The sequence below is a fragment of the Balaenoptera borealis genome (assembly GCF_965194805.1).
Source record: "Balaenoptera borealis genome assembly, chromosome: 4".
NCBI lineage: Eukaryota > Metazoa > Chordata > Mammalia > Artiodactyla > Balaenopteridae > Balaenoptera > Balaenoptera borealis.
In genome coordinates this window covers 132,083,717-132,104,263 of record NC_138861.1, presented here as the reverse complement: position 1 = coordinate 132,104,263, position 20,547 = coordinate 132,083,717, and the positions used below count along the sequence as shown (strand labels likewise).

The 20,547-nt window shown below is 35.2% G+C and overlaps 1 protein-coding gene across 6 annotated transcripts in view; it reads right to left on the bottom strand.

Annotated features, from left to right (window-relative positions):
- Positions 1-20,547, bottom strand: part of AFG2A (AFG2 AAA ATPase homolog A) — a 327,260-nt gene that overhangs the window by 243,956 nt on the left and 62,757 nt on the right. For all 6 annotated transcript variants that reach the window (XR_014244470.1, XM_082391397.1, XM_082391396.1 and 3 more), the window contains exon 11: positions 14,441-14,650. Coding sequence is in view for 5 of the 6 variants with exons in the window: in XM_082391397.1 (XP_082247523.1) it covers positions 14,441-14,650 (210 nt within the window). In the remaining variant the exon portion in view is untranslated. The remainder of the gene's footprint in view (positions 1-14,440; positions 14,651-20,547) is intronic.

Sequence of the window (20,547 nt, the reverse complement as noted above, 5' to 3'; positions counted from 1 at the left end):
ATAATAATAATAATAATAATAATGCTGTCCTGAGAACCACAACTCTTCCCTTCAGATACTGGTATAAAGTTTATTGTACAAAATGCCAGTTGTCTTTCTCGGATATGGGCTTTCACTCATTGTTCTTCCCCGCATCTGGCTTCTACTGACACCCTTCCCCACACAATTCCAAACCCATTAGACATGTATGTGTGTGCTTCTCTCTCTGCACACGCATGCGTGTACACACACACACGTACACACACACACACACATTATTTTGAACAAGATTCATGTTCTATCCCAGGCAAATTATGGGTCCCAACAATTTACGGGATATAACTAGACACTAGCTTGAGTATTTCCGAAACAAAATACACCAATTAAATAAAAATCGGACTGATTGAAGCACACAGGCAAACCCTAGCAGAATGTCAACTAATGCTACAAATTGGTACAGGCAACAGTTAGCTTCAGATAAGACACCTTATTACAAAGATAATTGTTATACTATATAGCATGGCAAGTACTAGGATAGAGGGATGCTTAGGTGGCACTGAAACATAGAAAAGCAACTGCTTAGAGTCAAGGATGTTCCTAGAGAAAGTAACACTTCAGGTGAGTGTGCAGTTGATTTACCACCCTCAAAAATATGAAATACATCAAGACCCAGAAATAAATCAAAAAGGTCTCTGATGAGCTAAAACAGGTGTTGATATGCACTTTAATGGTAGAAGAGCTCTTAAGATTTTAACTTAGAGTTCATTGACTTTTTCAGTTATATACAAGACTAACAAACTTGAGTTTGAACTGATCTAAGAATTTATAACAGGTGGAGCTTAGGGGGCAGAGAGAATGCAGCGACAGTAAGGCTACTTAAAGTGGGAGGCAGGAGCATGTCAAAAACAAGTTTAAACTTTATCCTGTAAGCAATGGGAAGAGTCTTAGGGGAGTTAACTGATAACAGGTGTATAAGGGAAAGATGATTCTAGACACAATATAAAGGATGGTTTGGAGGAACATATGAGACCAGAATGGCAGTTATGAAATTCTTACAACAGCATAGGTGAGAAAAGATGAGGCACAGGCTTAAGGTAAAACAATGGAATGGAAATGAGAAGAGAGCCACATGAACTATTTAAAAAGATAAAATCAACTTAATTTGCTGTGAGTAGCAAGATGTGAAAGAGATAATAAGAGGTAAGGAATACTGGGGCTTCCCTGGTGGCGCAGTGGTTGAGAATCTGCCTGCTAATGCAGGGGACACGGGTTCGAGCCCTGGTCTGGGAAGATCCCACATGCCACGGAGCAACTAGGCCCGTGAGCCACAACTACTGAGCCTGCGCATCTGGAAGCCTGTGCTCCGCAACAAGAGAGGCCGCGACAGTGAGAGGCCCGCGCACCGCGATGAAGAGTGGCCCCCGCTTGCTGCAACTAGAGAAAGCCCTCACAGAAACGAAGACCCAACACAGCCAAAAATAAATAAATAAATAAATTAAAAAAAAAAAAAAAGGAGGTAAGGAATACTAATTCAAATTTGACTTATACTATTTCTGATGTTCACAATGACTTAATTCATGAAGGAAAAAAGGATGCTCAATATACTCAGTGTAGCAACTCTCAGAAATATGTATCTCATTAAAAATATTTCATCCAAGATGATTAAAATTAAATATTTTGTACTCATAAACATAAGTGCTAACATTTATTGAATATTTCCTATGTGCCATGAACTGTTCTAAGCAATTTATATATGTATTAATTCAGTTATGTAAAATGACAAAGAGATGCAGAGCTACTATGATGACTTTCCATCTGTGAGTAAATTAAAGATCCACACAAAATCAAAGGCAGGGAAGATCAGAAACAAATATCTAGCACCTTAATTTCTTTGCTGACATATAGAGGCACTGAATCATTCATTTATTCATTCAAGGAATATTTATTAAGTGTCTATAATGAGTTTATGGTTTAAGAGATTACTAAAATAATCTTATTCTTAAAATATAACAATAATTATATTCTTAAAAAATAAAAATACAGTGAGAAAAAAATATCACAGCTATATAGAGAATGCCACGAAGAGAAGCAAAAATAAAACCAAGATTCCTTCCAGGTAAAGGAATCAAGGAATAATCCTGAACAGCAATGAGATCACAACTATGTCAGGTCATTTAGAATGGAAGGAGGGAGTTAATAAACTAGGATAGAAAACTAGAAGCTAACATAAAGGAAACGGTCAGATATAACAGAACATGGAAAGAGAATTTCTGGAAGCCCATGGACAAAAAAAGGTTTCAGGGCAACATGCTGGGAATAACTAGGTGTAGGGTGAGAAGCGCAACACCACAAGGGACAGAGAAAAGGCAGTGTAGAGCTTGGGAACCATGGGGTGGTAGAGATGGGGACAGCACAGAAGGACGAGGGGACATCAGTACCGGGGTTTGTGGTGGCAGCCACCTAGCATGAGATGTCAGAGATCAAGAGGGGTAAGGAGACCTTCCCCACAGAGGGGGGCTCACGATGAGGTAACACTCAGAACTTAGTTTCTAAATTCTCCATCCAAAGGTATGTAAATTGCTTTAAGAATCTTACATCATACATAAAGTGGTATAGTATTATTTGAAGGTAAATTGTAAATCAAGTGTGTATACTATAAATCCTAGAGCAAGTGTTTTTTTAAAAAGAAAAACCAAGAGGTTTAGCTATCAAGAAAATAGGGGAGATAAACTAGAATACCAAAATATACTCGACTAATCCAAAAGAAGGCAGGAAAAGGGGGGAAAAAAAGAATAGATGGGACAAATGAACAAAAATTACGGGCATAAAAAAGTCTTTCAAATTACAAACACGCCTGAGGAAAGGAAGATAATCTTTTAATATTTTTTATACTACCTCTACAATGGTGTTTCAAAGATATTGAAATTTGATAATATGGTAACAATTAAATAGATTAGAACATATGGGAATCAGGGTAGAACAGTCAAGGATAAGAGTAAGAAAAGGATAGGAAGAATAACTCAGAGTTCAGGCTGACAAAATCCAGCTGCTCCAAAGATACTGCCATTCGTCATGTTCAGCTGAGTTATCTGATAGCATCAATACAGAAATCCTCAAGTAATGAGAGGCGCAATTTTATCTTTCTGCCTGATTCTTTGAGTAATCTAAGTTGATGCATTAGTAAATTTTACATAACATTAACAAGGTTAATTATAATGTTCCCTTCTCCCCCCAAAAGAAAACTCTCATCTATTTCTTATGTGTGTTTTCCTCTTCTCTTTAAAAATAATCTTTTCAAAATTATTTCAGAGTAATAAATTATACATACTGTAAAAAAATTAACATTTGAGGCTAATTAGGGGGCAGACGCATGAAAAGCATAACTAACATTTAAAGGTACTCCTACATCTGACTGAAATTTACCAACAACAAAGGAATGCATAAATTATCTGTAAGCAAACAAAGTTATTAAGAAAACTTGCCTTGGACAGTGTTTTTGATGACTAAATATTATTTACAATTAGTATGTCAACTGTTTGTACATCGATACTTAAACTGTCTCCAAGCAATCATATTTACACAACAGAATTGTTTTGAAGCTAATTCCCCAAAGATAACTACAGAGAGACCTCATCACCAATGATTTAATTATCTTAATTTCTTAAATAATACAATCCCAAATAGCTTTAACTTGAAGACAAACAATGAAATATTAGTAATGCCGAGGCACAACATTCTCACTTTTTAAAGGATAAAGAAATAGCAACAGCTTAATACCAAACCAATTTTACAAGCTTGTTTTTAGACACAGGTTAGACTATACAACAGAAACACAAAATTTATACTCACAACTATCAGTAAGATAAATAAACCTGGAGGCATTTTCCCAAGTGTTGTGGGATTGAGGAAGATAAAATGTAAAGGGCCAGAGAGTAAATATTTCAGGCACTCTGGGACTCATACAGCCTGTGTCACATATTCTTCTTCTTTTAAACATCCCATTGGAAATGTAAAGTTCATTCTTAACCAGAGGGCTAAATTAAAATAAACTGTAAGTTGGATTTGGCCCCAAAACTGCAGTTTGCTGACCCCTGATCTAATCTCATACAATTTGAAATAGTTCATTTCTGCCAATGAGATCAAAAGTCACCAAAAATATCAATGACACAATTGCTGAGTGAAAAACCTGGACTTCAAAACATTGAGAGAATTGATCAAAATATTAATGAAAAAAATCAATGACCATTAAAAAAAAAAGCAATTTAAAAATAGCTAGTAATGTTTAAGTTGTTCATGCCCAATGACAAACTTCTATTTCTAGGTATGTATACCCTAGAGAAACTCTTGTACATACACACAAGAAGATATGTACAAGAATATTACTGAAGCATTCTTTACAGCAACAAAAAAATTAAACCTAGAATCTAAACATTAATTAAATCTAAAAATTCATTAACATAAAAATGGGTAAATAAATTGTAGGGTCCTTATAAAATATGAAGGGCTGGACTACAGAGACAGTTTGGCAGCAGGAAGACCAGCAAGAAAGTTATTATACAGCCAAAATCCACTGCCTTGTACACTCACAACCAAGAGTAGAGAGCTCCTAATGTTTTGCCAAATTTTCAAAGGTCATGGAACAGTTGTAATTTTCCCCATTGGGTATTAAGATCATTTTGCATGGTTTCATCTTGCATGACCATTTTTAGAGCCCTGTACTACAGGGCAAAACAAGGTCTGCCCATTTATAATATATAACATAAATTATACTTTTACCCAAAAGGGACTATGAACAAAGAGTTAAGAAAGTAAACAACAAAACAATTCGGGCCCATTCAATAAAACAAGCTTTAGATAATCAGGAGAATGGATTTTTGTTGGGGAGGGGTTGGGGGGGGTGAGGAAGGGATAAGAAAATTTTATGCAGAATTTCATTCGGTTTACGGTGACTACTTAGGCAAGTGTGACCTAATAAAAATCAGAAAGGAAACTGCTGGTGTCACTGTTACTTTATTATCATGCAAACTCTGTATTACTGTTACTGTTCTTCTAGCAACTCTCCATAAAAGTCAATGGTGTAACATAAAAATAGTAAGCCAGTGAAGACATTTCCTTAAGCAGGCAATATACTTAATACATATATACTGCCTTCTAATTATCTGGCTTAACTGAAGGAAAGTGGTTAGAGAATCCAGAAAAATGATTACTGTTCTCCATAGAGCTGACTCTAAAAAAGATGACTTGAATATCAGTGTTGGAAAGTACAAGATTATGATCATCATCTCATGATCTAAGAACACAATATGCTGCTAAAGACAACAGAAAGATTAACATGTTTTAAAAATCTGATGTATAGGCAAACCGACAATATTGTGTTGAAAATGTGAAAAATGTGGACTACCGCCTTAAACAATGAAGGGCCATTCCACTACTACGTAGAGGTGGGCTACGTATCGAAAAACCCGTGGATAACAAAACAGTGCTTTTTCTCCAAAAACAAAAGAAAAGAAAAAAAAAATGAAACAGATTTGAAAATCTAACCTAAGAAGTTAGCGCTGTGAAGAAAATCTGGGTTAGAATAATTCAAGTCAAGTATTACTAACAAGCCATAGCAGTAATGAAAAGTACTGTAAGGCCTCTAGAGAACATGTGATTTTGTACAGAACTGCATGCTGAGGAATCCTACCTGGATGACTGGCTTAAAAATGCAACCCCAGTAGCTGAACTGATATGTTACATAAATCCAGAATGCCATATGAAGTCTAGGCAATATCATCCCCAAGGAAGGTTATTTTGAGTTTGAAGTTCAAATTGCCAAAAATCACTGTATTCTGGTACAAGTTACAAAAGATTAAAATCACTTTCAAAGATATATACTACATTTTATTCTAACACTAACAGAAAACTTAAGGGATCATAAGCTGTGCTGCCATACTTTTTTGTTCTATTTGAGGTCAAATATAATCCAATTCTTAAAAACAGAGGAAAACAGCAACTAGCATCAGCTAATATTATGAAATCTTGCTAAACACTTGATATGTATTATCTCCTTACTGCTTACAACACTCCTCTGAGGTGAATAGTTTAGCCACCAACAGGCAAAAAAGATAAGCAACAGATTAGAATATAAGCGTTATGTGAGCTACTCATAGAATGTTATTCGTGGAAGGGTTTTAGGAGAATCATTTACTCTAACCTATCTCACTTAAAACCTGAGGAAAACAAAGCCCAAAGAAGTTAAGTGAAATGCCAGAAGTCCGAGAAAAGTTAAATGACAGAAATGATGACAAGAATACAGGATTTGAGTTCCCAGACTACTTTTTCTAAAAACTATGATGTCCTCTGTTTTCCAAGTTCTAAAAAAAAAATAAAATTAGAAAAAAAAAAAAAAAAAAAAGGAAATGTCCACTTAAGATTGTACATGGTACCAGCAATTCAAATTCAAAGGTATTGTGGGAAGAGATCAAGTGGCAAGGGCAAATTCTAACTCTCAATAAATGGCTGCTAGCATGGGTTAATTTGAAAATAAGGATTTTATTGATAACCATTACAGACAAGAGACCATTAATACCTAATTATAAGGGTTAGGTACATATAGTACGGTCTATGAATCCCACATTTGCTCTTAAGTTATTTAACTCTTTTAAAAAATAATACATGAATCCCTAGAATAGATAAGGTTGATGAAACCTGATAAGGTTATTTCTCTTCTAATTTCACTTACCAAAATAACTATGTTATGTTAGTCCTGCCACATTTCGCCTGCCTAGGTAAGTGCTTCATTGATAAGTGTGACCAAGAAAACCACCAAAAGTAAGTTAAGTACCATAAATTGGCTTGTTTTGGGGTAGTGTTATTTTTAATTTTTCCATGACCAAGATCTCAAGTGTTCAAGTTTATAAGACAACAAAAATAACATAAAAACATGTAAAAATTTGTCCAACTGTTCTGTGAAATCTAGTGAAAACTAAACCTGACTTATCTTTTACTGTGTTTCAGTATTTTACACCGTATCAGTCACAAATTCGAGTACAATATTTATAGCTCATGCTCTTGCAATTTTGCCCCTTTAATCACTACTGGGTTTTTTCCAGTCTTCTCAAGGGCTTTTTAAATGTGTCTGACACCTGCCTGTTGCTTTTGGCTATTACAATTCAAATCAAGGTTTTATAAGTTCCAGAATGTCTAGGGAAGGCAAGTTAACCCAAGCGTTAACTATGGTTAAATGTTATGGAATAAGCTCATAAAAACCCAAAGTCACATGAGATAGAATTATATATATGCAATGTGAGTAAAGGATCTTGAAAATTAATGAAAAGTACAGCATCAGCACACAGAGAAGGCCATTTTGGGAAAGCACTTCAAAGAGTTTGAAAACAGGCATTAAGTACTAGGCAAGAAATGCCGTGGGCAAGTAAAAACCCCTAAAAAGTGAGAGGGTCTGGCAGAGAAGGAAACAGAATTCAAGCTGTTTTCTCAAAATGTATAATACAAACCTTCCCGACAATTCATTTATTCAAGAAAAGAAAATGACACATTTCTTCAGAACTTACACTGTGGGCACCAAGCTGACTACAGTTAAGCTAGCTATAAAGTTTGCTTGTGCACACCCCACCAGAAAAGTCCCTTATATTATTACTGACCACTCTCATGACTCTCAATCTCCTTTACTGACTACTGTGCACAATCTTAAACACGAGGTCTCAACTTCCATGTTTTAATCTCTAGAAATGACCTTTCTCTTGAGCTACAAACTCGTAATCAACACCCTTTTGGACATTTCTGCCATACTGTTCTAAAGGCATTTCAAACTCCAGGTATCTAAATCCCAATCTGGTACCTGCTCTCGCACCTCCAACCTACTTTTCCTCCTCACATGCTAACTCTTCCTAGAGTTGGGATATTTCCATCTGCCAGTCATTAAAAGTAAAAATTTTAATCACCTTTGACTTCTTTCTCATTTCTCACATACAATTAATCATCAAGATTCTAAATGCTATCCATTTCATTATATCACTTGCTTAGTCAAATGTCTTTCTTACTAAATCATGAGGTGGCAGATAGCAAGGAGACCATCTAATGCACTTTGTTTACCACGTATAGTGCCAGACATACAGAGGTGCCTAATATACATTTGAGTTATTGTTGCAATAGTAAAACATTTACAAATATTTTTAAAGTATTATAGACATGAAATTGTAATATTTATTTCAACCCCAATTAAATTTCATTCAAAAGAGATTTAAAAGAAGGAAAAAATAACTCATCTCTCTCAGCTGAAATCCACAAATAAAAATTAAACTCACACAACAACAAAATGTTCTATTATTAAGTAAACTTCTTGGAAGTGTAAAAGCATTCTTTTCCTTCTAAATTTCTCTAGGTCTTCTTAGATTCCAAATACTAAAGGTTTTGTTATTATTTGTTATATATATTGTCATTTTTTACTTTTAGCCACATGTTATAGAATATTTTCACGTCAAGACATTAATCTGATACAAGCCCAACTCAAAAAAAAATTTATTAACATATACGGTTTTAATATATGATGTCTCAAATTTAACATGTCAGCTTATATGGTGCACAAAATTTAAGTAAATTCAATCTAACTTCTACATAATTTTGTGATACTGACCATGGCACAGTAACTATTCTATTTGTCCTAAGAAAAATACATAATTATTAGTTATTCCCTAAGAGCCATTCAAACATTGATAAAACTAACTATATGTCTTTATTTAACACGGATGCTAATAACTGTCAACTTAAGAGTATGGGGCACATAAGACAACACTATTTGGAGACATCAAGATTTTTTTAAGTTGAAAAAAAAAAAAAAAAAAAAAAAACCCTAACGGAAATTAAACAGAAACTCAAAAGGTTTCAGGCTCCAGATGAGCCCAAATAGCAATAAACTTGTGGAAGGAGAATAAAGAGTTAGGGTCCACAAAAGGCATGAAACTGGACATAGTTCCTAGTGAGACTCTAAATTAGAAGCTGTACCCAGGTGAAAGAAAAAATAACTAAAACACTAAAAGAAAGTATTCTTTATAATGTTGGGGCCTGGGGCCAGAACCAACACACCTTTATAGGCTTCAACTCAGAACTGCAGTAAAACAGGCAAGCTCAGGGTAGCCTCAAACCCAGTTTCTCCAGCCAACTTCCTCTCAGCGCTCTTCTCAGTTGCTTTCCACTATCTCGTGGAACATGAACAGAGGAGTGATGAATAGGAAAGGTCTCCTCCAAAGCCCTCACCCGAGGAACCGACAATCGCCCTGCGATTCCGCTCCCTCCCTGCATTCCACTCATCGTGTTCAGCGCAGTACAGAACCCTTGAGCTGGCTCTTTCTTTTTTGGCCGCACTGCGTGGCATGCAGAACTTTCCCAACCAGAGATGAACCTGTGCCCCCCGCAGTGGAAGCTGGAGTCTTAACCACTGGACTGCCAGGGACGTCCTGAGCTGGCCTTTTCAACTTCAGTTACATTCACTGAATCCAGACATAATATGTATGCCTTGATACTGACCTTAGAACTCTTATTTGATTAACAGACTTTTTTGTTTTGGTAAAGTTTAAGGTTTACAGAAGAACTGAGCATACAGTACCAAGAGTTCCCATATACTCATCCCTACCCCAACACACACTCAGTTTCCCCTATTCTTAACATATATTAATATATAATATAGTATGATACATTTGTCACAGTGAACCAATATTGATACTTTATTATTAACTGAAGTCCACAGTCTATTCAGGTTTTCTTAGTTTCTACCTAATGTCCTTTTAGGATCTGATCCAGGAAACCACAACAGTATATTTAGCTGTCCTGTCTCCTTGGGCTCCTCTTGGCTGTGACAGTTTCTGAGACTTTCCTTATTTTTGATGACCTTGACAGTTTCAGGAGTACTGGTTAGGTATTTTACAGAACGTCCTTCAATTTGGGTTTGCCTGATGTTTTTCTCATAGGTAGACATGGATTAGGAGTGTTTGGGAGGAAGACCTTGGGAAGAAAGGACCATTCTCATCGCATCATACACGGGTACATACTAACAACATGACCAATCGGCACTAACCATGATAAACTGGCTGAGGTAGGCTTCTCCACTATCAAGTAACTCTGCCCCTCCCTCCTCTCCATAAGGAACCCTCTTGTAAGGAAGTCATAACTATATGCAGCCCACACTTAAGAGTTAAGTAGTCATGCCCTCTAAAACTTCTTCACTTACGTTTTAAATATAATCCTCTCAAAAGGCCTATAGAGATGAAAAAACTAAGTCTTAGAGAACGCATTTAAGGTTACAGAGCTAAAAAGTGCTAGTGTTAGAAATCAAACCAAAGCTATCTGAATCCTAGCTTAATGCTCTTTTCATTGTAACACACTCAATCTCAAGGGCACAAATTATATAGTAATAGGTAAATTTCAAACTTCACATTATTCAACCACTAGTCTTTTTCCCTACACTTCCATTTAATTCATCAGGTTCCTGTTTCTTTGGCAGTGTTTACCCTTTCTTATTAACTCAATTAACTTCCACTCCAAAGCCATGCTATTTTCCTCAGTTTTCTTTGTCTGAGAGAAACAAAATTATGTTTTAAACTAGGTCCCAGAAACATCTTTCCACATCTCTGAACCTGCCCCATAGAAACTGCCTGAACTACCTTCTCAAGTAATTTGGTGTAATTAATGAAAAAAAGCACTGGGAACTAGTTTTATTTAAAAAAAAAAAAAAAAAAAGGAAAATGGAAGACTGTATAATACAGTGGGCTTTAGTGCTTAGACTCTGGAGTCAGAAAGTCCTGAGATCAAATTTCAGTTCCATTACCACCACTTTGACTTGGAAAAGTCACTTCACCTTCTTAAACATCACTATCCTTAGAATCCTAGAAACTAATCTTAAAGCATTCAGTATGTAAAAGAGGTATCTATGCAGTTTTCCATGCAATAGCTGCAAAATGAAAGCTCTATGATTTATAGACTAGCCCACATAATTTTTTTTAAAAAAAGTTTAAAGATGAACTTGGAACCTACAAAGTTCAAATTATCTTGTACCTTTGGTAACAGAATAGTAGGGGATCTGGTTAAACAAACAATAGTAATTATTTTGAATTGTGCACTGCTTTCAATAAAATATAGGTTTTTCCTGAAAATGGGATGTATTTTGCACAATTCCTCTCTGAGACAAGTGTCAGAAAACGTTTCCCCCAAAAGTTAAGGATATACTAAGTTCATTACATTCTTGTACTCGCCAATACAGCTAATAAAGGACTTGCTGAAAATCCCTGTCAGAGGCCTAATCACTCTTCTTCCAGAATCAGTAACAGTTCTTCATAAAGTAAAGCAGCCCAGCCATTCAAGGGTAATTAATCTATTGTAGCACTCCAGACAAAAAGCAAGCGAGAAGCAGAGAGGAAATTTCAACTGGAAAATATTTTGACGTAATTGACCCAGATGACAAACTAAACTTAAGCGTTTGTCAAGTGCTACAGTCTGCACAAAAACACATACAGATGCCAAAGGATATTAAGAGCCCACACAAGCCAAGGTGAAGTCTTAACTCTGAGTAGAATATAAATCTTGTAATCACTGTTTAGAAAAGATGCACAGGGGAAGATAAAGGGTTCTTTCATAAACTCAGAGAAAGAAATGTTTAAAGTTTTAAAATTCTTTATCTTCGGAATTAAAGGTAATCACCATTGCAAAAAGTGTTAGGGAGTTTATTCTTTCAATATATCCAAAACACTTGTGTTTCTCAATACCAGAGTCTACCTATTTTTTTCTGATCACTTTCAAAATGTGTGAGATTTGTTATTTCAAAATGTTCAAATTTAATTATAACACTTAAATCCCACAGAAAACAAATATCTATGTTGGAAACAAAAGACAACTTTTTCTTTGTCGGAAAATAAAACTTGAAAGAATACAATATGAATTCCTAACTTCTTTGACTTGATATCCTCATACATAAACGGTATGATATAGCTATTTTAACTCTTCTCATAAGCATTAATCAGACCAAGATGAAAGGACCAATGAAAATGCATAGAAAAGCAAATTTTTTTGTGTGTTCCCAACTTTTTCTTTTGTAATTTTTAAACACATAGGAAAAGTTGAAAGAATAGTAAATGAACACCCATTGTTTACTTAATATAACCTCCACCCAGATTCAATAATTGAATAATACTGTCAAAGTATACTAAATTGTATAATGAATAAAAGTCCACATTAAATAAAAATTAGTAAGTAGGATATGTAATAATCCCTAAGCAAGTACAAACTCAATTTATTAAGAAAATTTCTTAACATCAGTTATGTTTTGTGTGTGACCTAAATGAATTAAATAGTTAATGAAAGGTGCATATAAGTTAACACATAGTTGGCTATTTTACATGAAAAAAGAGTCTTCCTCCTTTTCTCATCATGAAAAAAGACAAAGGTGAAACTGTAAATTTATGAAAGGTTTCATATGCAAATGCAGTAATAAATATATTTCTAAGTAATCCTAGGATAGGCCAGAAAGCAGTCCTGGTAGCATATGGAACTGTTATCTTGGATCACAAAAGAGTGAGATACTAATTTGTAAGGAAATATATGTGCTCTTTCTTCCTTGACATTCAAGTGTAAATAACTGTGAGCTAAATCCTCATTAAATAAGTTTTAGATTTCCAGTAGACAGGAAAAATTCAATTATGAATATACACTGTAGAAGGTAGGCACAGAAAAATGGAGATGACAGAAAAAAAAGAGTAGGAAATGCCAGTAAAATGACCATTTCCACTACCACAAGATAAGAGGACAAGGACCAAAGAGAAATCAAGATGTCTCTGGAAATTTCAAAATCACTCATTACTCCAACATTTAAAACTGCAACCTTTAAAACTATGGTCATGATTCAGCATAACTAATCATAGTGAAAATGGTCCCCTCCCCAAATCCCTATCCAATATCTTCTACAGGATAATAAAAAACAGGCAAACACTAGTGATTGTGAAGATACTGATTCTTAAAAAGCAAATAGCCTAAATACATCTAAATATCATTCCACAGAAAATTTAAGTATAGCTAATCCTTGAAAAATGCGGGGGTGAGGAGCTCTGACCCTCCATGCAGTCAAAAATCTAAGTATAACTTAGTATAACTTATAGTTAGTATAACTTAGAGTCGGCCCTCCATTTACACAGCTTCCCCATATCCACGGATTCAACCCACCTCAGATAATGTAATACTATAGTTTTACTATAGAAAAAAAATCCACATATAAGTGGAACCACACAGTTCAAACTCACGTTGTTCAAGGGTCAACAGTAAAGTAAAAGACTGACACTCTGAAATAAGTTTTATACGTTCAACCTGCCAATGATTTCAATGTTTTAAGATTAAAAAAACATACTTTATTACAAAAAATATTCCCTGACAACATCAAAATAAATTATCATGTACCTTTTCTGAAATGACTTTGATAGTTAACATATTTAAATATGTATTTTTGTGATAAAGTCTACAGAAATGGATTTAAGGTTTTATATATACATGTACATATATACTAAAATATATATATATATTTAGTAAATGGATATATTATCATGTTACACAGAAGTTAATAACAAAATTAATATCTAGTCCTATAGTAAATGCAAAACTACATATCAGGTAAGATAATCTATCCCAAGTAATAGGGCAGGGCAGTAAACAAATAAAATATGCATGTGTGTGTTTCAGAATATAAATAATGTATATATATCTTCTGACTGGGAAAGTGTTTTTAAAAAATTTATTTTCGGGGACTTCCCAGGTGGTCCAGTGGTTAAGAATCCACCTTCCAATGCAGGGGACACAGGTTTGATCCCTGGTTGGGGAACTAAGATCCCACATGCCGCAGGGCAACTAAGCCCGTGCTCTCTACAGCCTACGTGCCGCAACTAGAGAGCCCGCATGCCACAACTACTGAGCCCATGCGCTCTGGAGCCCATGTGCCACAACTAGAGAAGTCCACGTGCTGCAACAAAGAGCCCGTGTGCTGCAACTGAGCCCCGACGCAGCCAAATAAATAATGAATTTTTTTTTTAAATGATTTGTACCATATAAGGTATTTGATTTCTTTTAAAATATTGTGTTTGTAAATATTAAATTTATTAAATTCAATCAAATTTATAATTAAGTCTTGGCTAAACAAGAGTGATTAGTACAATTTAAAAATGTACTAAAGAAACTAAAGAAAACTGGTTTCTATTACACATGTGTGTAAGAAATATTGAGAATCAAGAAACTAAACCATGATTTGCTGATTATAGGCACTAATTTATTTATCTCCCATCTCCCTATATTATATTGCCATCAATCTCAAATAAAAATCAACTACTCCTTAAGATGGCCTTTTATGCTCTCCTAAGGGTAGGAATCAGAGGATTGGACAGGGAGGGGTGCCTAGAAGACAGAGTAGCAGTTAAAAAATTTAACACCCTACCTTTACAGCTAGGAAATTCAGTCCACTCTCATTGGCCAAAGCCTTTGCAATCATTGTTTTAGAGCATCCAGGAGGCCCATACAAAAGAACTCCTTTAGGTGGCTGAATACCCATTTGGATGAAAGACTCTGAATGTTTCAAGGGCCATTCCACAGCCTGTTTCAGCTTCAGTTTGATATTTCCCAGTCCTCCTATATCTGACCAGGATACCTGCAAAACAAACAAACGATAAAAATTTTTTAAAATATATATGCAAGAAGGGAAACAGAACTATTTAAGAATCAATAATTTCCTAAAAATAATTTCAACAGCATCAAGAAGTAAATTAGGAGTTTATGAAATGTGAGCTGCGTATTATAGAAATACTAAAGAAAAACAAAATGTTTCTGTTTGCCAAGACTTGTATAAGTAACTGGTTAAATGATTGAACATTCTGGTAAGTCTATATTCTATTCTACATGGCTGTAAAAACTAGCTTTCATCTGTTTGAAAATGGTTTGAATCAGTGATCCAAGGTCTCATATATATATCTAAGTTCTTATATTTCTTTTTTAGCAAAATTACTTTTAAATATACTTCTGTAGGTCCTTATGGAACATGTAATCTTTTCTGCCTTTGATATATCAATAAAGAATCCTCAAAATTTTGTTCCCCCCAGAAGGCCCCCCAAACAAGATAGCTCTTTAGATATTATTTACTTAATAAATATTCATTGAGAACTACGTACCATATAGTGTACACAGGAAATAGGTAAGACATAAATCCAGACTTTAAAGAACTTAACAACTATCAGTAACATGCACATAAATAACCATAGTACAATGGAAAGCATACTAACCACAATAACAAAGAAAGAGAAAAAGGCTTTGGGACTTCCCAGGAAGAAAAGATTATTTCCAGCTGGAAGGCAAATCTGAAAGCCAACTCTTGAAGCATGGATGAGATCCAGAAATGTGAAAATAGGGACAATGTCAGGTAGAGGCCAAAAAATTATGAAAAGCTCAGAAGGAAGTATGAAGAAGATGAGAGGAAAATGGATTTAAGGGAGGGAAATAAAAATAGAAAAGTAAGTTCAAGCCAAATAGTGGAGGACCCTGAAGACTAGATGGAGTTCACGAACCTCTTTATTCATAAGAAGTCTTTGAAGGTTTTTAATCTAGAAAGTGATATGGTCTGATCTGTGCTTCAGAAAGACTTCTCTGACAAGATTCATTAGAGAGGAGAGAAAGTGCAGGGAGAACAATTAAGGATCTATCACAAACATCCTTTAAAAAAAAAAAAAAAAAAAAAGGAAGACTGAGCTAGGGTAACCACATGGAGATGATGAAGACACACCAGAAAAATACTACAGGTCTACAGCTGAGGGTTTTGAAGGCAGAGGAAGAAAGGGAGAATCTGAAGCTAAAGATTTCAAGATGGACTGATAAGAAGAATACAGACCACAGAAAAAATGATCAGTAGGAGAGAAAATAAATAAGATGGTTTTTTTGGATACACAGAATTGCACACATTCACAATTGAATATACATCACAAATGGAGTTGAACATATATCACAAATGGAGCTCTGGAAAGAGAATAGGGTTGAAATGTTAGATTTCAGAGATATCTACATACAAACAATAGACATCATGAGATCAATTAAAGTAGTCAACCATGAGAAGAGAAATGTGGACGAAAGGCAGGTCTATGGATGCTACCTACATTTAAGAGGGAAGAGGAAAAAAAAGAAAGAGGAAGAAAAGTCAGAAAACAATCTACAAACCCAAAAAAGAGAAGGGTTTTGTTTGTTTGTTACTATCAGGAAAAGATTACTTTTTCCAAATGAACTTGCATTGGTTTTGGGGGGCATTCTATTGTTTTTGTTTTTTGTTCACAGAACAAGGAGAATTCTGTATTATCAACCATAACCCTGAGCTCAGATTTAATTATTTTTTTCTAAATTGCTTTCTTGGGAGTTATTTTGAGAAGTGAGATTACTGGATTAAAAGGCATGAACATTTCAGGTCTCGTAATACATGATGCCCGTTTGCTATCCCAACCACTTCATCTATTTTAATGGCATGAGCGATACATGTATGTTTCCTTGCAGCATCATTAGCCTTGGGTTTTATTTTGACTTTTTTTTCCTAACTGATTTCTGATTTCACCAATTAATAAAGTTAAAATTAAACTTGAGATTAGTACACATGATCTTATGGCCCTAAAAACATCCAGCTATCATCAGCAGGAACAAAGTGACTGTTTACTGCAGAAGGTGACTGTGTTCGTATAACCAAGGCCTGATACAGGCAGAAGTGCAGCAGAGTTGTCACACCCTGAGGTGTAGTTCCTGCTTGTGCTCTCTGGTGTTTCTGATCTTTCCTTTATCCTTTTCTTCTACTTTTTAACTTAATTTTGAAATTTTTCAAACATGCAAAAGTTGAAGAAAAATCAGTACCATAAGTGAATATATACTCTACCAAAATTCACCAATTTTTAATATTTACCACTTTTGCTTTAGTACGTGCTCTCACTTTCTCCTTCTCTCTCTCTCTCTACACACACACACACACACAATACACACAAAAACACACATACTTTATCAATTTTTATTTTTTTTAACATCTTTATTGGAGTATAATTGCTTTACAACAGTTTTTTAGTTCCTGCTTTATAACAAAGTGAATCAGCTATACATATACATACATCCCCATATCTCCTCCCTCTTGCATCTCCCTCCCATCCTCCCTATCCCACCCCTCTAGGTGGTCACAAAGCACCGAGCTGATCTCCCTGTGCTATGCGGCTGCTTCCCACTAGCTATCTATTTTACATTTGGTAGTGTATATATGTCAATGCTATTCTCTCACTTCGTCCTAGCTTACCCTTCCCCCTCCCCGTGTCCTCAAGTCCATTCTCTACGTTTGCGTCTTTATTCCTGTCCTGCCCCTAGGTTCTTCAGAACCATTTTTTTTTTTTTTTAAGATTCCATATATATGTGTTAGCATACAGTATTTGTTTTTCTCTTTCTGACTTACTTCACTCTGTATGACAGTCTCTAGGTCCATCCACCTCACTACAAATAACTCAATTTCATTTCTTTTTATGGGTGAGTAATAGTCCATTGTATATATGTGCCACATCCATCTTCTTTATCCATTCATCTGTCAATGGACACTTAGGTTGTTTCCATGTCCTGGCTATTGTAAATAGAGCTGCAATGAACATTGTGGTACATGACTCTTTTTGAATTATGGTTTTCTCAGGGTATATGCCCAGTAGTGGGATTGCTGGGTTGGACGGTAGTTCTATTTTTAGTTTTTTAAGGAGCCTCCATACTGTTCTCCATAGTGGCTGTATCAACTTACATCCCCACCAACAGTGCAAGACGGTTCCCTTTTCTCCACACTCTCTCCAGCATTTATTGTTTGTAGATTTTTTGATGATGGCCATTCTGACTGGTGTGGGGTGATATCTCATTGTAGTTTTGATTTGCATTTCTCTAATGATTAGTGATGTTGAGCATCCTTTCATGTGTTTGTTGGCAATCTGTATATCTTCTTTGGAGAAATGTCTATTTAGGTCTTCTGCCCATTTTTGGATACCTAGGAATAAACCTACCTAAGGAGACAAAAGACCTGTATGCAGAAAACTATCAGGCACTGATGAAAGAAATTAAAGATAATACAAACAGATGGAGAGATATATCATGTTCTTAGATTGGAAGAATCAACATTGTGAAAATGACTATACTACCCAAAGCAATCTACAGATTCAATGCAATCCCTATCAAACTACCACTGGCATTTTTCACAGAACTAGAACAAAAAATTTCACAATTTGTATGGAAACAACAAAGACCCCGAAGAGCCAAAGCAATCTTGAGAAAGAAAAACGGAGCTGGAGGAATCAGGCTCCCGGACTTCAGACTGTACTACAAAGCTACAGTAATCAAGATAGTATGGTACTGGCACAAAAACAGAAATATAGATCAATGGAACAGGACAGAAAGCCCAGAGATAAACCCATGCACATATGGTCACCTTATTTTTGATAAAGGAGGCAAGAATATACAATGGAGAAAAGACAGCCTCTTCAATAAGTGGTGCTGGGAAAACTGGACAGCTACATGTAAAAGAATGAAATTAGAACACTCCCTAACACCATACACAAAAATAAACTCAAAATGGATCAAAGACCTAAATGTAAGGCCAGACACTATCAATTTTTAAATTTTCTGTTGAACCTTTTAAAGTAGGCTGCAGGTATGACACTTCTAAATACTTTAGCATACCTCTCATGAAAATAAACATTCTGGGAAGAAATTTTTAAGGAGGGTAGTCAACAACTATTAAAAATTAATAGATCAGAAAGTAGAGAGAATTAAAAAAAAATAGTCAGTAGATTTGGCAATGAGGTTACTGGATAGTGGTTTATTTCAATCAGTAGTTTATTTTTATGCCTTTTAAGAGTGGCATATATACATACATACAATACACACATACATGCATACACATGCATACATGCATACAGAGAGGGACAGTATGTATATATTATATATAATGGATAAAAGCTGTATTTATAACTATCATAAATACAGAAGTCAGGGAAGCAACTTATAAGAACTAAAATGATACTATGTTATTGTTATGATGCTGCATGATACCCATTCAGTTGTTACTATGCAACTATTATACCTATACAATGAGAACAGCATGCTCTGTTGGAGACCATGCTCCATGAGGAACAGCTATTCCATAACTTGGAGCATGTCTGAGTTATACCTTGAGTACTACAGCAGATTATTTACTTAAGCTAATTTAATAAGCACACATACAGATAAAATTTTCTTCAAGATTAGTACAGAACTATATCCTTCCTAATTAATAGCATTTAAAACAAAATTCAATGATATGCCTATAAATGGCTAGGAGAATGTTTTTCTCAGATATATATGAAACTAAATAAACCTGGCAATACAAACTGATAATTTTCATTATGATAAAATTTGGTATTTAATACATTTGAGTGTGTTTGGTTTTTAATCTGTCTTCTAAAAAATCTTTAAAAAGAGTCATTTAAAAGAACCTAATATCAGATATTAAACCCCTGAAGCACCTCCATGAAACACACATGGAAATCACCAAAATAAAAGATAAGGAAGTCCATATCATAAAAAGTGATCTCTTTAGTTACGGATCAGGGAATAGTAGCAAACAGTGTCAGCTGGACCAGGAGCTGAAGAAGGCGTGTTCCTCAAGAGAAATTAAGATGCTCCTGCCAGAAAACTGAATGTTCACTGGACATGGAACAGGCCAAAACACCAATGCCACTGCGTGGACACTATAGTAGTCTATACTGAGGAGTTGGTCCATTGCCCTGAAGGCTGTAAGAACCAGCAGAAAAGTGAAACAATCCTATCCCCTTCCTATCTCCTGACCTTTGGGGCCCTTGCTTCACCAACTGTCCCTCTCTATTCCTGCTTTAATTATATTCTTCACTACATTTTTTTCCTCAGCCTACAAATATTTCCTGTTTCTCCCTATCCTTCAAAACAACTTTACTTTGATATTATTTCTACCTAATATTATATCTCCTCCTTTCTCACCACTAAACTTCTTGAAAGATAGTTAATACCCCTCTACTTCTACTGCACTTATATTTTCCACTTTATATTTCAGTTAAGTATTTATCCCCCCAAGCAGTGATAGGAAAGGAGAGTAAAAGATAAAGATAAAAAGTTTAAGATTGGCAGGAAAGCAGGGAGCTAAGGGTATTATGTCAGAAGGTCTCTAGACTCTCAGGAAAATATGAGGCAAAGTCATCTGCAGAAACATCAATCAATCTATTAAATACTGACTAAATGCCTATTTCATACTATGCTGGTTCCTGGGAACAAAATAGTTCCTGTCCATACTGAGTTTTTGACCTGATGGAATATTTCCTTAAAAAGGCATACTTTCATAATTATGCAATTACTATAAAGCCTGGTATATGCTAAAAGGGTAGTCACAGAGTTTAAATGGACGGTCAGGAAAAGCTTTTCAGAAGTGACATATGAGGTGGGATCTAATAAACACAGAAATTAGCCAGCTGAAAGTAACAGCAAATGCCGTGGAGAAGACAA